At 43.0% G+C, this 12,154-nt stretch overlaps 1 protein-coding gene across 1 annotated transcript in view; it reads left to right on the top strand.

Annotated features, from left to right (window-relative positions):
• Positions 1 to 12,154, top strand: part of FAT2 (FAT atypical cadherin 2) — an 80,646-nt gene that overhangs the window by 39,117 nt on the left and 29,375 nt on the right. The window contains exons 10-12 of the mRNA XM_038534974.1: positions 2,283 to 6,341; positions 8,176 to 8,372; positions 10,593 to 10,746. Of these exons, the coding sequence (XP_038390902.1) occupies positions 2,283 to 6,341; positions 8,176 to 8,372; positions 10,593 to 10,746 (4,410 nt within the window). The remainder of the gene's footprint in view (positions 1 to 2,282; positions 6,342 to 8,175; positions 8,373 to 10,592; positions 10,747 to 12,154) is intronic.

Below are 12,154 nucleotides of genomic sequence, written 5' to 3' on the forward strand. Positions count from 1 at the left end.
TGGCTACTTTTAATAGAACTCCTTTTATTTTTTTATTTTTTATTTTTTATTTTTTATTTTTTTTTATTTATGATAGTCACAGAGAGAGAGAGAGAGGCAGAGACACAGGCAGAGGGAGAAGCAGGCTCCATGCACCGGGAGCCTGATGTGGGATTCGATCCCGGGTCTCCAGGATCACGCCCTGGGCCAAAGGCAGGCGCCAAACCGCTGCGCCACCCAGGGATCCCCTAGAACTCCTTTTAAATTACAGTCTACCTACTGAAACTGTATTCTTTGATGGAACTTAGGGTTTGTATCACAAGGGCAAATTAGGAATTCATCTCACTAGTCAACTGGACAATAGCTTCCATAAATGGAGGGAATCAGATGGAATGTTCTGTGATGAAGCCTAGCTATTTGTTTGCATTGAAATAATAAAATATGCACCTGAATGATAAGCAGAATAAGAATAGTAAAGAGCAATACTTTCCTGAGTGGAAGACCTGTACCCTTGCTGGTGAGCAAAATTACTCAGGTGTTACTAAGAGCATTAAATAGGTAGTCATCTCATCATAAGAAAAAAATTGTGCCTATGTGAGATGATGTTAGCTAAACTTATTTTGGCAATCATTTTGCAATATGTATGTATGTACATCAAATCATTTGTAGTACACCTTAAACTAACACAGCATTATATGTCAATTATATCTCAATAAAACTGGGTGGGGGGAAATGTCAGTTATGCAAGATGAAATTCTAGAGATCTGCTGTATGACATTGTGCTTTTAGTTAACAATACTGTGCTATAACCTTAAACATTTGTTAAGAGGTAGATCTCATGTTATCTGTTCTTCCTATAAAAAGAAAGAGAGAGAGAAGGAAGGGAAGAAGGAAGGAAGGAAGAAACTGTTGCTGTTTAAATGAGGTCAGACTTTAAAAACTGATAACTTTGAGAAACTACATTTTTAGGGAAATAGAACTAATTTTCAACATTATATTTTGTGAATCATATAATGTTGTATAACCATAACTTTCCTCAAAACTTAAATTTGAAATATTATTGTGCATTTATCAAAATAAATATTAAATTTTAAAAGGCCTAGAAAAAAATAGGCAATCAGATGTGGAGAAAGTACTCTCCCTTGATTCTCATTTGGGCTTCCTGATTAGTCAAGGACAAAACTTTTCCCAGGTACTAGGAAATTATAGAATCTCTATAATTCTTCTCTAATCCTTGCTACTCTGTTTTTACTGTAGGAAAAGGAAGGATAGGTCTCAGGCTCACATCCTTTAGCAAGTAATAGATTTTATCCAGAATTTAATAAGATATTTTTTCCCACTGACTTGTTTCTATGGTAACCTCTGATTTTATGACAAGCAATAATGATTTTTTCTTTTTTTATGATTTTCTTTTTTAAAAAATAGCAATACAAAAGTTGCCTGTTAAAATATTTTAAGTTTAAGAAAATGAACCAATTTAAAGGAAAATAGCCATTAAATAATGGTACAAAATAGTAAAGGTAGAGGCTGGATATTGAAAAAATTGCAAAGGCAATGTGAGACTGTCTTAAGTTTAGGAAATCCAAGTGTGGTAGAAAGGGCATTTGACCAGGAGCCTCTGGGTCTGTGTGTTCTATCCAGTTCCTCCCCACTTAACTCTGTGCCACTCAACCCCCAAGCCTGACAAGGACCCAAGGACCTTCCCACCATAGACTATATGGGGGAGCAGATAATGCAGTGTTTTAAACTCACCTATAAAAGCCACCACTGAAATAGAGTGGAGTGTGCTTTTCCTGAAAAGTATATGTTTCCTTTCTTTCAAGACCTTCTATACCTTTGGTTTTTTGGGGGGTTTTTTGAAAGATTTTACTTATTTATTCATGAGACACACAGAGAGAGAGGCAGAGACACAAGCGGAAGGAGAAGCAGGTTCCTTGTGGGGCACATGATGCAAGACTCGATCCCAGGACCCTGGGATCAGAACCTGAGCCAAAAGCAGATGCTCAACCACTGAGCCACCCAGGTGCCCCTATAGCTTTGATTTGTAGCTTAGTTTGTGACCCCAAAACTGAGTAATCATTGAAGCTGCCATTTATGGAGTAGCTACCATATGCATCACATAAGGTATTTTATAAAGTAGGTATCTTCCCTATATACTATATCATAACTAAATCCAGAGTAGCATAACATGTAGATTTTGTCCTGTCCAAGTTTTGTGTAATAGCCCCTTTACTGATCTATAAAGCCAAGTTAGTCTCTCTTGCCGTGCGGCAAACTTCAGTTTGTCTTGTCTTTTGTTTCAGGGAACAGCGAGGGTTTCTTCAACATCGATACCTTGCTAGGCATCATCACTCTGGCCCAGAAACTTGACCAGGCAAATCACGCCCGGTATAGTCTGACAGTCAAGGCAGAAGATCAAGGCTCCCCACAGAGGCATGACCTGGCTACAGTGATCATTAATGTCTACCCCTCAGATAGCAGTGCCCCCATCTTTTCCAAAGCTGAGTACTTTGTAGAAATCCCTGAATCAATCCCTGTTGGTTCCCCAATCCTCCTTGTGTCAGCTACAAGCTCCTCAGAAGTTACCTATGAGTTAAGAGAGGGAAACAAGGATGGTGTATTCTCCATGAACTCATATTCTGGACTCATTTCCACCCAGAAGAAACTGGACCATGAGAAAATTTCATCTTACCAACTGAAAATCCGAGGCAGCAATATGGCAGGTGCATTTACTGATGTCATGGCTCTTGTTTACATCATTGATGAAAATGACAATGCCCCCATGTTCTTAAAGTCCATTTTTGTGGGTCAAGTTAGTGAAGCAGCTCCATTGTACAGCATGATAATGGATGAAAACAACAACCCCCTTGTGATTCGTGCCTCTGACAGTGACGAAGAAGCTAATTCCTTGTTGGTCTATGAAATTTTGGAATCAGAAGCTTTGAAGTTTTTCAAAATTGATCCCAGTATGGGAACCCTAATCATCATATCAGAAATGGATTATGAGAACATGCCCTCTTTCCAATTCAGTGTCTATGTCCATGACCAAGGAAACCCTATCTTATTTGCATCCAGGCCAGTCCAGGTCATCATCAATGTCAGAGATGTAAATGATTCTCCTCCCAGATTCTCTGACCAGGTATATGAAGTAGCAATAGCGAAGCCCATTCATTGGGGTATGGAGCTCCTCATCGTGCGGGCCAGTGATGAGGACTCAGAAGTCAATTATAGCATCAAAACTGGCAATGCTGATGAAGCTGTGGCCATCCATCCCGTCACAGGTCGTATATCTGTGTTGAATCCTGCTTTCCTGGGAGTCTCTCGGGAGCTCACCATCAAGGCTTCTGATGGCCTGTATCACGATACTGCACTGGTAAAAATTTCTTTGACACAAGCCCTTAACACAAGCTTACAATTTGATAAGATTGTCTACAGAGCAACAGTGAAGGAGAATTTACAAGACAGAAAGGCACTGGTGATCCTTGGCGCCCAGGGCAATCATCTGAACGACACTCTTTCCTACTTCCTGTTGAATGGCACAGATATGTTTCATATGGTCAAGTCAGCAGGTGTGTTGCAGACAAAAGGTGTGGTGTTTGACAGAGAAAAACAGGATACTTATGAGGTGGCAGTGGAACTGAGGGACAATCGGACCCCTCAGCGGGTGGCTCAGGCTCTGGTCAGAGTCTCTGTTGAGGATGTCAATGACAACCACCCTCAATTTAAGCATCTGCCCTATTACACAATTATCCAAGATGGCACAGAGCCAGGGGATGTCCTCTTTCAGGTATCTGCCACTGACCAGGACTTGGGAGTAAATGGTGCTATCACATATGCATTTGCAGAAGATTACACATATTTTCGAATTGACCCCTATCTTGGGGACATATCACTGAAGAAACCCTTTGATTATCAAGCTTTAAATAAGTATCACCTCAAAGTCTTTGCTCGGGATGGAGGAACCCCATCCCTCCAGACTGAGGAAGAGGTACTTGTCACTGTAAGAAATAAATCCAACCCACTATTTCAGAGTCCTTACTACAAAGTGAGAGTGCCTGAAAATATCACACTCTATACCCCCATTCTCCACACCCAGGCTCGAAGTCCAGAGGGACTCCGACTCATTTACAACATTGTGGAGGAAGAGCCCTTGATGCTGTTCACCACTGACTTTAAGACTGGTGTTCTAACAGTAACAGGCCCTTTGGACTATGAGTCTAAGACCAAACATGTATTCACGGTCAGAGCCACAGACACAGCTCTGGGGTCATTTTCTGAAGCCACAGTGGAAGTCCTGGTCGAAGACATCAATGATAATCCTCCCACTTTCTCTCAATTGGTCTACACTACTTCAGTCTCAGAAGGCTTGCCTGCCCAGACCCCTGTGATCCAACTGTTGGCTTCTGACCAGGATTCAGGGCAAAACCGTGATGTCTCCTATGAGATCGTAGAGGATGGCTCAGATATTTCCAAATTTTTCCAGATCAATGGGAGCACAGGGGAGATGTCCACAGTTCAAGAGCTGGATTATGAAACTCAACAACACTTTCATGTGAAGGTCAGGGCCATGGATAGAGGAGACCCCCCACTCACTGGTGAAACCCTTGTGGTTGTTAATGTCTCTGACATAAATGATAATCCCCCAGAGTTCAGGCAACCTCAGTATGAAGCCAATGTCAGTGAGCTGGCAACCTGTGGACATCTGGTTCTTAAAGTCCAAGCTCTAGACCCTGACAGCAGGGACACCTCCCGTCTGGAGTACCTGATTCTTTCTGGCAATCAGGACAGGCACTTCTCCATTAACAGTTCATCAGGAATAATTTCTATGTTCAACCTTTGCAAAAAGCACCTGGACTCTTCTTACAATTTGAGGGTAGGTGCTTCTGATGGGGTCTTCCGAGCAACTGTGCCAGTGTATATCAACACTACAAATGCCAACAAGTACAGCCCAGAATTCCAGCAGCACATTTATGAGGCAGAATTAGCAGAGAATGCAAAGGTGGGAACGAAGGTGATTGAGTTGCTAGCCATCGACAAAGATAGTGGTCCCTATGGCACTGTAGATTATACCATCATCAATAAGCTGGCAGGTGAGAAGTTCTCCATAAACCCCAATGGCCAGATCACTACTCTGCAGAAACTGGATCGGGAAAATTCAACAGAAAGAGTTATTGCTATTAAAGTCATGGCTCAGGATGGAGGAGGAAGAGTGGCTTTCTGCACTGTGAAGATAATCCTGACAGATGAAAATGACAACCCTCCACAATTTAAAGCATCTGAATACACAGTATCCATTCAATCCAATGTCAGTAAAGATTCCCCAGTTATCCAGGTGTTGGCCTATGATGCAGATGAGGGGCAGAATGCAGATGTCACCTACTCAGTGGACTCAATGGAGGACTTGGATGAAGAGGTCATTGAAGTCAACCCAATTACTGGTGTTGTCAAGGTGAAGGAGAGCTTGGTGGGATTGGAAAATCGGGCCTTTGACTTAAAAATCAAAGCCCAAGATGGGGGTCCTCCTCACTGGAACTCTCTGGTGCTGTTACGACTTCAGGTCGTTCCTAATGAAGTATCCTTGCCCCAATTTTCTGAACCTCTGTATACTTTCTCTGCATCTGAAGATCTTCCAGAAGGGTCTGAAATTGGTTCTGTTAAAGCAGTGGCTGCTCAAGATCCAGTCATCTATAGCCTAGTGCAGGGCACCACACCAGAGAGCAACAAAGATGGTGTCTTCTCCTTGGACCGAAACACAGGAGTTCTAAAGGTGAGAAAGGCCATGGACTATGAGTCCACCAAATGGTACCAGATTGATTTAATGGCACATTGTCCCCATAATGATACTCACTTGGTTTCCTTGGTCTCTGTCAATATCCAAGTGAAGGATGTCAATGACAATAGGCCTATATTTGAGGCTGATCCCTATAAGGCTGTTCTCACTGAGAACATGCCAGTGGGGACCTCAGTCATTCAAGTGACTGCCAATGACCAGGACACTGGGAATGATGGCCAGGTGAGCTACAGGCTGCCAGTGGACCCTGGTAGCAATATCCACGAGCTCTTTGCCATTGACAGTGAGACTGGCTGGATCACCACACTTCAGGAACTTGACTGTGAGACCCACCAGACCTACCGCTTTTATGTGGTGGCCTATGACCATGGAAGGACTATCCAGCTATCTTCTCAGGTTATGGTTGAAGTCTCCATTACAGATGAGAATGACAATGCTCCCCAATTTGCTTCTGAAGACTACAGAGGATCTGTGGTTGAGAACAGTGAACCTGGTGAAGTTGTGGCCACTCTTAAAACCTTGGATGCTGATATCACTGAGCAGAACAGACAGGTCACCTGCTATATCACAGGTAAGGATATGTGTCTTGGTATGGAGGAACTGGGGTACTATAAAAAAAGTCTATTAAGAGGTACCCTAAGACATGGGTTTCAGTCCTGGCTCTGCCACTTATTAGCAATGTGACCTTGGGTAAATCAATTAACCTTCCAGGATCTCAGTTGTTTCATCTATGAATGTGGCATGCCTGTTCTCATTCACCTTACAAGGATGCCAGTAATATCTAACTTGAAAAAGCTCTTGAGAGTTTCCTATAAATTGGCAGGTGTTTTGTAGAGAGAATTTCTTATTATTTTAGGTGGAATAGAATAAAAGAGAGATACTGTAACTGCTCTCAGTTAGCTTCTAGAGGATGGGGAAGACATCAATAATGGTATAATCCCTGGAAACTCTGTCAGATGACTGCCCCTGTAGAGTCTATTCTGCCCAGAGCAAGATACTAGAAACACTCCTAAGTCAATCACAGAACATACGTGTTAGAGTGAAAACACTTCCATAGCTCTGATTCCAGTTCAACCCCCTCATTCACACACAGGAAAACCAAAGCCCAGATAGGGGCAGAAACTCAACCAAGGTTACACTCCAAGTTTGAGTCAGGTCTGGGATTAAAACCCCACCCTACGAGCTGCTTTCCTCAGTGGATACCTATTGAAAACCTAAATTACCCCAATCTCTGTCCAGTGGCTGAACCAGCTAGCCAGGGGCCAAAAAAAAAGAGCTTCTTTTCTTCTCAATGTCCCTTTTCCTCTCTCCTGGATGCCATGTCATCTCATCCCCATAGACATGGTTCCTTCTGCTCTCACAGCTGTCTGGGAGAAAGTTAATGAACCTGAAGTTACAACCAAAATTCATAAATTCCTATAGAGACAGATCCTGTATCAGAGCTGTTTGAAATATGGAGATGTAGGGAAATAGAATCTTATCATCCTATAATATCAGACTGAAAAACACTAAAGACTTAATATCTCCGAATGATAGAATAAATGTCAATAGATCATCAACTCCTAGAATAGTTGAGTCTTGGAACTCTGGAATCTTGGAATCTCATAAATCCATCTCCTCTATCAGTACTTGGTGTCAAGGAAAAAATGACTCAGAAGCAAACCTAGTGATCTATGGAAACCTCCATGTAGTCTGTGTTGTCATTTATTTAAAAAACAAAACAACAACAACAAAAAACCCCAAAAGGATCCCTGGGTGGCGCAGCAGTTTGGCGTCTGCCTTTGGCCCAGGGCGCGATCCTGGAGACCCGGGATCGAATCCCATGTCAGGCTCCCGGTGCATGGAGCCTACTTCTCCCTCTGCCTGTGTCTCTGCCTCTCTCTCTCTCTCTCTCTCTCTCTCTCTCTTTGTGTGTGTGACTATCATAAATAAATAAAAATTAGAAAAAAAACAACCCAAAAAACAAAAAACCTCAGGGAGCTTAGTGTTTTCGGTCACTTCCCACCTCTCTACTGTTGAACAGATAAACCAGATACCAGAAGGTCTTGTTTAAAATTGAAATGTGCTTCCTTAACTTCCCCCAGTGCCTTTCAAAGCACACACACACACAAAAAAAAAAAAAAAAAAAAAAAAAGAAGGAAAAAAAGAAAAAGAAACCTGCTCCTCAGCTACATATTCTAGAGTGGTGCTTCTCACAGTGATAATTCCATTTAATAGGTTGAAGTCAGAAGAATCTTCATAACACCAAATAACTCAATATACAACTGTGGGTCCTTAGTTAAGGGAGGAAATTTTTGTCTTTCCCAGCAGTCCTAAAAAAAATGTCATGTGGGAAGCCACCTATGGTACAAAGCCTGGTTCATTCCTATTCCTTGGCTTCTGGAAGCTCTGTTTCATCTCTTTAGAGGGAGACCCTTTGGGCCAGTTTGGCATCAGCCAAGTGGGAGATGAGTGGAGGATTTTCTCAAGGAAGACCCTGGACCGTGAGCACATGGCCAAGTACTTGCTCAGAATCACAGCTTCTGATGGCAAGTTCCAGGCTTCGGTCCTTGTGGAGATCTTCGTCTTGGACATCAATGATAACAGCCCACAGTGCTCACAGGTGAGAGCCTTGTGAGGGTGAGGTGGCATTGGAGGCAAAGAAGCTTGAGTGAAGGCCAAGAGGAAGGAGAAGAGCTTGGGGGAACTATCTCTGAAGCTGGGCATCACTGACCAACCCTTGCTTCTCCCCAGCTAGCCTCAGACTAGTGCCTTAGGCAGGGTACATGCTAGGTAATTCCTCCCTTCTACCCCTGGCATAGGGATATCACCAAGCTCTTTAAAACCGTTGGTCCATACTTCTCTCCTTACACTGCCTTTAAAAGTCTACTTCTCTGAAAAATATATCCAGAAGTAAAGTAACTTCATTCTCCAGTCTGCTGTGCCCAGTGGGAAAACCCCTCCACCACTCGGTTTGTTAGCATGGCTCATTATCAAATATGTCCAAAGAGAATAGCCCCTAGAGACACCCTGCACTGCTACCATGCCCATATATATACATAACTCCACATCTACATGGGTAATACAGAGCACCACAGATGCTCTCCCGAGGTTATATGTATACACAAACATGCGGACTTCCCTGTGTTACATTTTTGCTGAGGACTTCATTTAACTCAACCTTAAATTTCCTGTGAAAACAAATGTTGAAGTGGTGGTGGTGGTGGTGGTGGTGGTGGTGGTGGTGTGTGTGTGTGTGTATGTGTGTGTGTTGGGGATGGAACTGTGTTCTTAGAGGACATAAATGAACAATCATTGTCCTGTAGCTTTGCATTTAAACATATTTTTTTAAATACAGTAAATAATTTTTAACTTTTGGGATTTGCATTACCTTAAAGTTTTCAGATAAAGTTAAAATGTTAACATTTTACCTTTATAACATTTTTAATTAAAATAATTTAAATTTACATAAAATCCAGCCATTCAGTATACATGCATAAATGCAAACTCCCACATACTTATTCACATACACATACACAAAGGATAATCAACTCTATATATACATGCAAATACACACACACACACACACACACACACATATATATACACACACACACAGAGATTCATAAGCATATACCTAATACCCACAACATTCATCCATCTGTATGCCCATCCATACAAGAAAATATACATATAAAACTCACACAAACATACTTACATGTGCATTTGCATATATACACTTTGTTTGCACACATATATGCATCACATACCCTGTAACATAAAACAATGCATTTTCCCATCCCCTTTTCTTCCTTTGTCTTCTACATTCCAACCACATAAAATCATAGTAGAAAAAGAGAACCTACATTATCAGGATGCATGGAAAATGTCTTTGCAGGATCCAAGACTATCACCTTTTTGGTGGTCTCAGAAGGGCAGCCTTTTTTGGGGGGATGGTGGCCATACTTTCTTCCTCTTTCGTATTCCCCTTAGCCATCCTAACAACCAGCCTGCATCCTCCCCATGCTGGAAGAGACCAGGATCAACCCCCCCCCCCCAACCTGGCCTTCCCAGGGGTGATCAACACCATTACTAGAACCAGGGAGAAGAGGTCTGGGGACCCAACTCTACAGCCCACCCAGGCTCAAAGCCTCCATCCAGAGCACATACAGAGGTTCATGCTCACCCACACCCTGCAGTGGGGGGTACTAGTTTGCTTGAAGACTATGCTCAGGGATAGCAGCTATAGGAACATTGGGCTTCCAGGATGCTCCAGCCTCTCCCCTCTGCCACAACCCCTGCTATGAAGGTGCCCGCAATGGAGGGAGGATGGGGCAGACCCAGGGGGTCATTGGGTCCAGACCTGACTCATACCCAAGAGTCTGTCTTGGGGTGTGGGCAGGGAGTGAGCCTGACAGCATGACCTCACCACAGAGACCAGGATGCCTGGCCTGGAGTGAGTAGCTTGACCTGACACCTTCCAGAATACCTCATATCACACCCATCTCATCAACCTCATCCAGAAGCCTGAAAGGGCCCCTGTGGAGTAGGGGGCAGCAGGTCCTTCTAGCTATGAGTGTGGGTTTTCAATGTGGAGCTTCTCTCTCATTCATTCTCTTTTCTGATTTGTCCTCTTGTCATCCTACTCCTTGCTTTTAATCTCCATTTCCTTGCATGTTTCAACTTATTCTCTCTGTTCCACCCCTGCCCTGCTTCTCTCTTTTCCTCTCCCCATCTTGCTCTCTATCTCTCTCTGTTTTTCTCTCCCTCTCTGTCACTCTACCTTTCTCTCAATCTAGGTGTATCTCCCACAGTCTCTCTCTTCTTTGTCTTCCATTTACAGCTTCTCTATACTGGCAAAGTCAGTGAAGATACATCTCCAGGACACTTTATTTTGAAAGTGTCTGCAACAGACTTGGACTCTGATACCAATGCTCAGATCACATATTCTCTGCATGGACCTGGGGCAGATGAATTTAAGCTGGATCCTCATACAGGTGGGTTTCCTGAGCTACAGGATCAAGCCAAGAACTTATTTAATGAATACCAGTGCCCAGTACCATGTTAGATTCCTTGGAGAAGAAACAGGAATTTATTTATCTATCCATCCATCCATACATACATACATACATACATCCACTCAGCAAATATATTGGCACCATGTGCCAAGCACTGCACTAGGTGGTGGGGACATAATCAAGAGACAGATAAGATCTGGTCTTGTGGGAAAGGCAATCATTGAATCAGTGGTTTGAAATGTGCTGAGTTAAGAAAAAAAAATGCAGGATGCTAAGAGGAGGTTTGACAGGAGCAGGGAGGGCGGCATGGGAGTAAAGGGAGTAATAGGGATGGACATTCAAGGCAGAAGAATTTATACAACGGTTTTGTTTTAGGAAAGAGCACATACATCTGAGGTCCTGATGGAAGGCCAGAAACTGGTGTACAAAGGGGAGGAGAGAGGACAAAGAGTGAGGGTGGGGGGTACAAATCTCTCCTTTAGAGCCACTAGAGGATTCAGGCAGATAAGCTTCATGGTCAAGGGCATGATTTCAAGATGCGTATACTGCAGACCTCAATGTATCATTGTAAAAATCCTAAGAGATGAAGTATATAGAAGTCTAGCTCAGGTCTGGCACATAATAAGAGTTCAGTAGATGTGGTTGCCATTGTCATTATTATTAGAGGACAAAGCACAGAGGTGGAAGCAGACAGCCCTGCAGGGTAGACCACCCAATGCCTGGGAGAGGTTGGGCTGCGAGAGTCTGGTGGAGAAGACAGGATGAGGTCTGCTTCCTTTGGAAGAACAGCCCCATAGTGAGATCCCTGTCCTGCTGCTGGGCGTGGGGACAGGCAGCACAGAAGGCCTAGGCCTCAGAGGGCCAGCTGCTGACACTTGGCTTGGAACCAGTAGCTCAAAGGATGGCTTGGAGATTCCTGAGCAGGGAGGTGGCAGGTGAGAGTGATGTCCCAGGAAGCTGTCTGGATAGATAGGAGACAACATTGTCCTTTCTCATTCTAGCATGGGCATGCTGAGTCACCCCCGGTAGGTTACCTAATCTCTCTCTGTTGCTGTTTGTTCAGCTGCAGGATGATTGGTGGGGTCTTAAAAAAAAAAAAAAAAGAACTGGGTGGTTTTTCTAAGTATGGAAATAATACATGCTTATTGTTAAAAAATTCAAACACTGTAGGCATGTATTATGCAGAAATTGGAAAGTCTATATAATAACCAGCCCCTCCCCAAAGATAAGTACTCTAGAGTACTATTTTGTGACTTGCTTTTTTTTTTTTTCCACATAGCAACACCTTGGAGGTAATAACAAGGCATTACATAAAACTCCATCATAATTCCTTTTGGGTTGTGCAGAAATTTTACCGTATGGTTAAATCATGATATATTCAAACAGC

This window comes from Canis lupus, chromosome 4 (assembly GCF_011100685.1).
Source record: "Canis lupus familiaris isolate Mischka breed German Shepherd chromosome 4, alternate assembly UU_Cfam_GSD_1.0, whole genome shotgun sequence".
Taxonomy (NCBI): domain Eukaryota; kingdom Metazoa; phylum Chordata; class Mammalia; order Carnivora; family Canidae; genus Canis; species Canis lupus.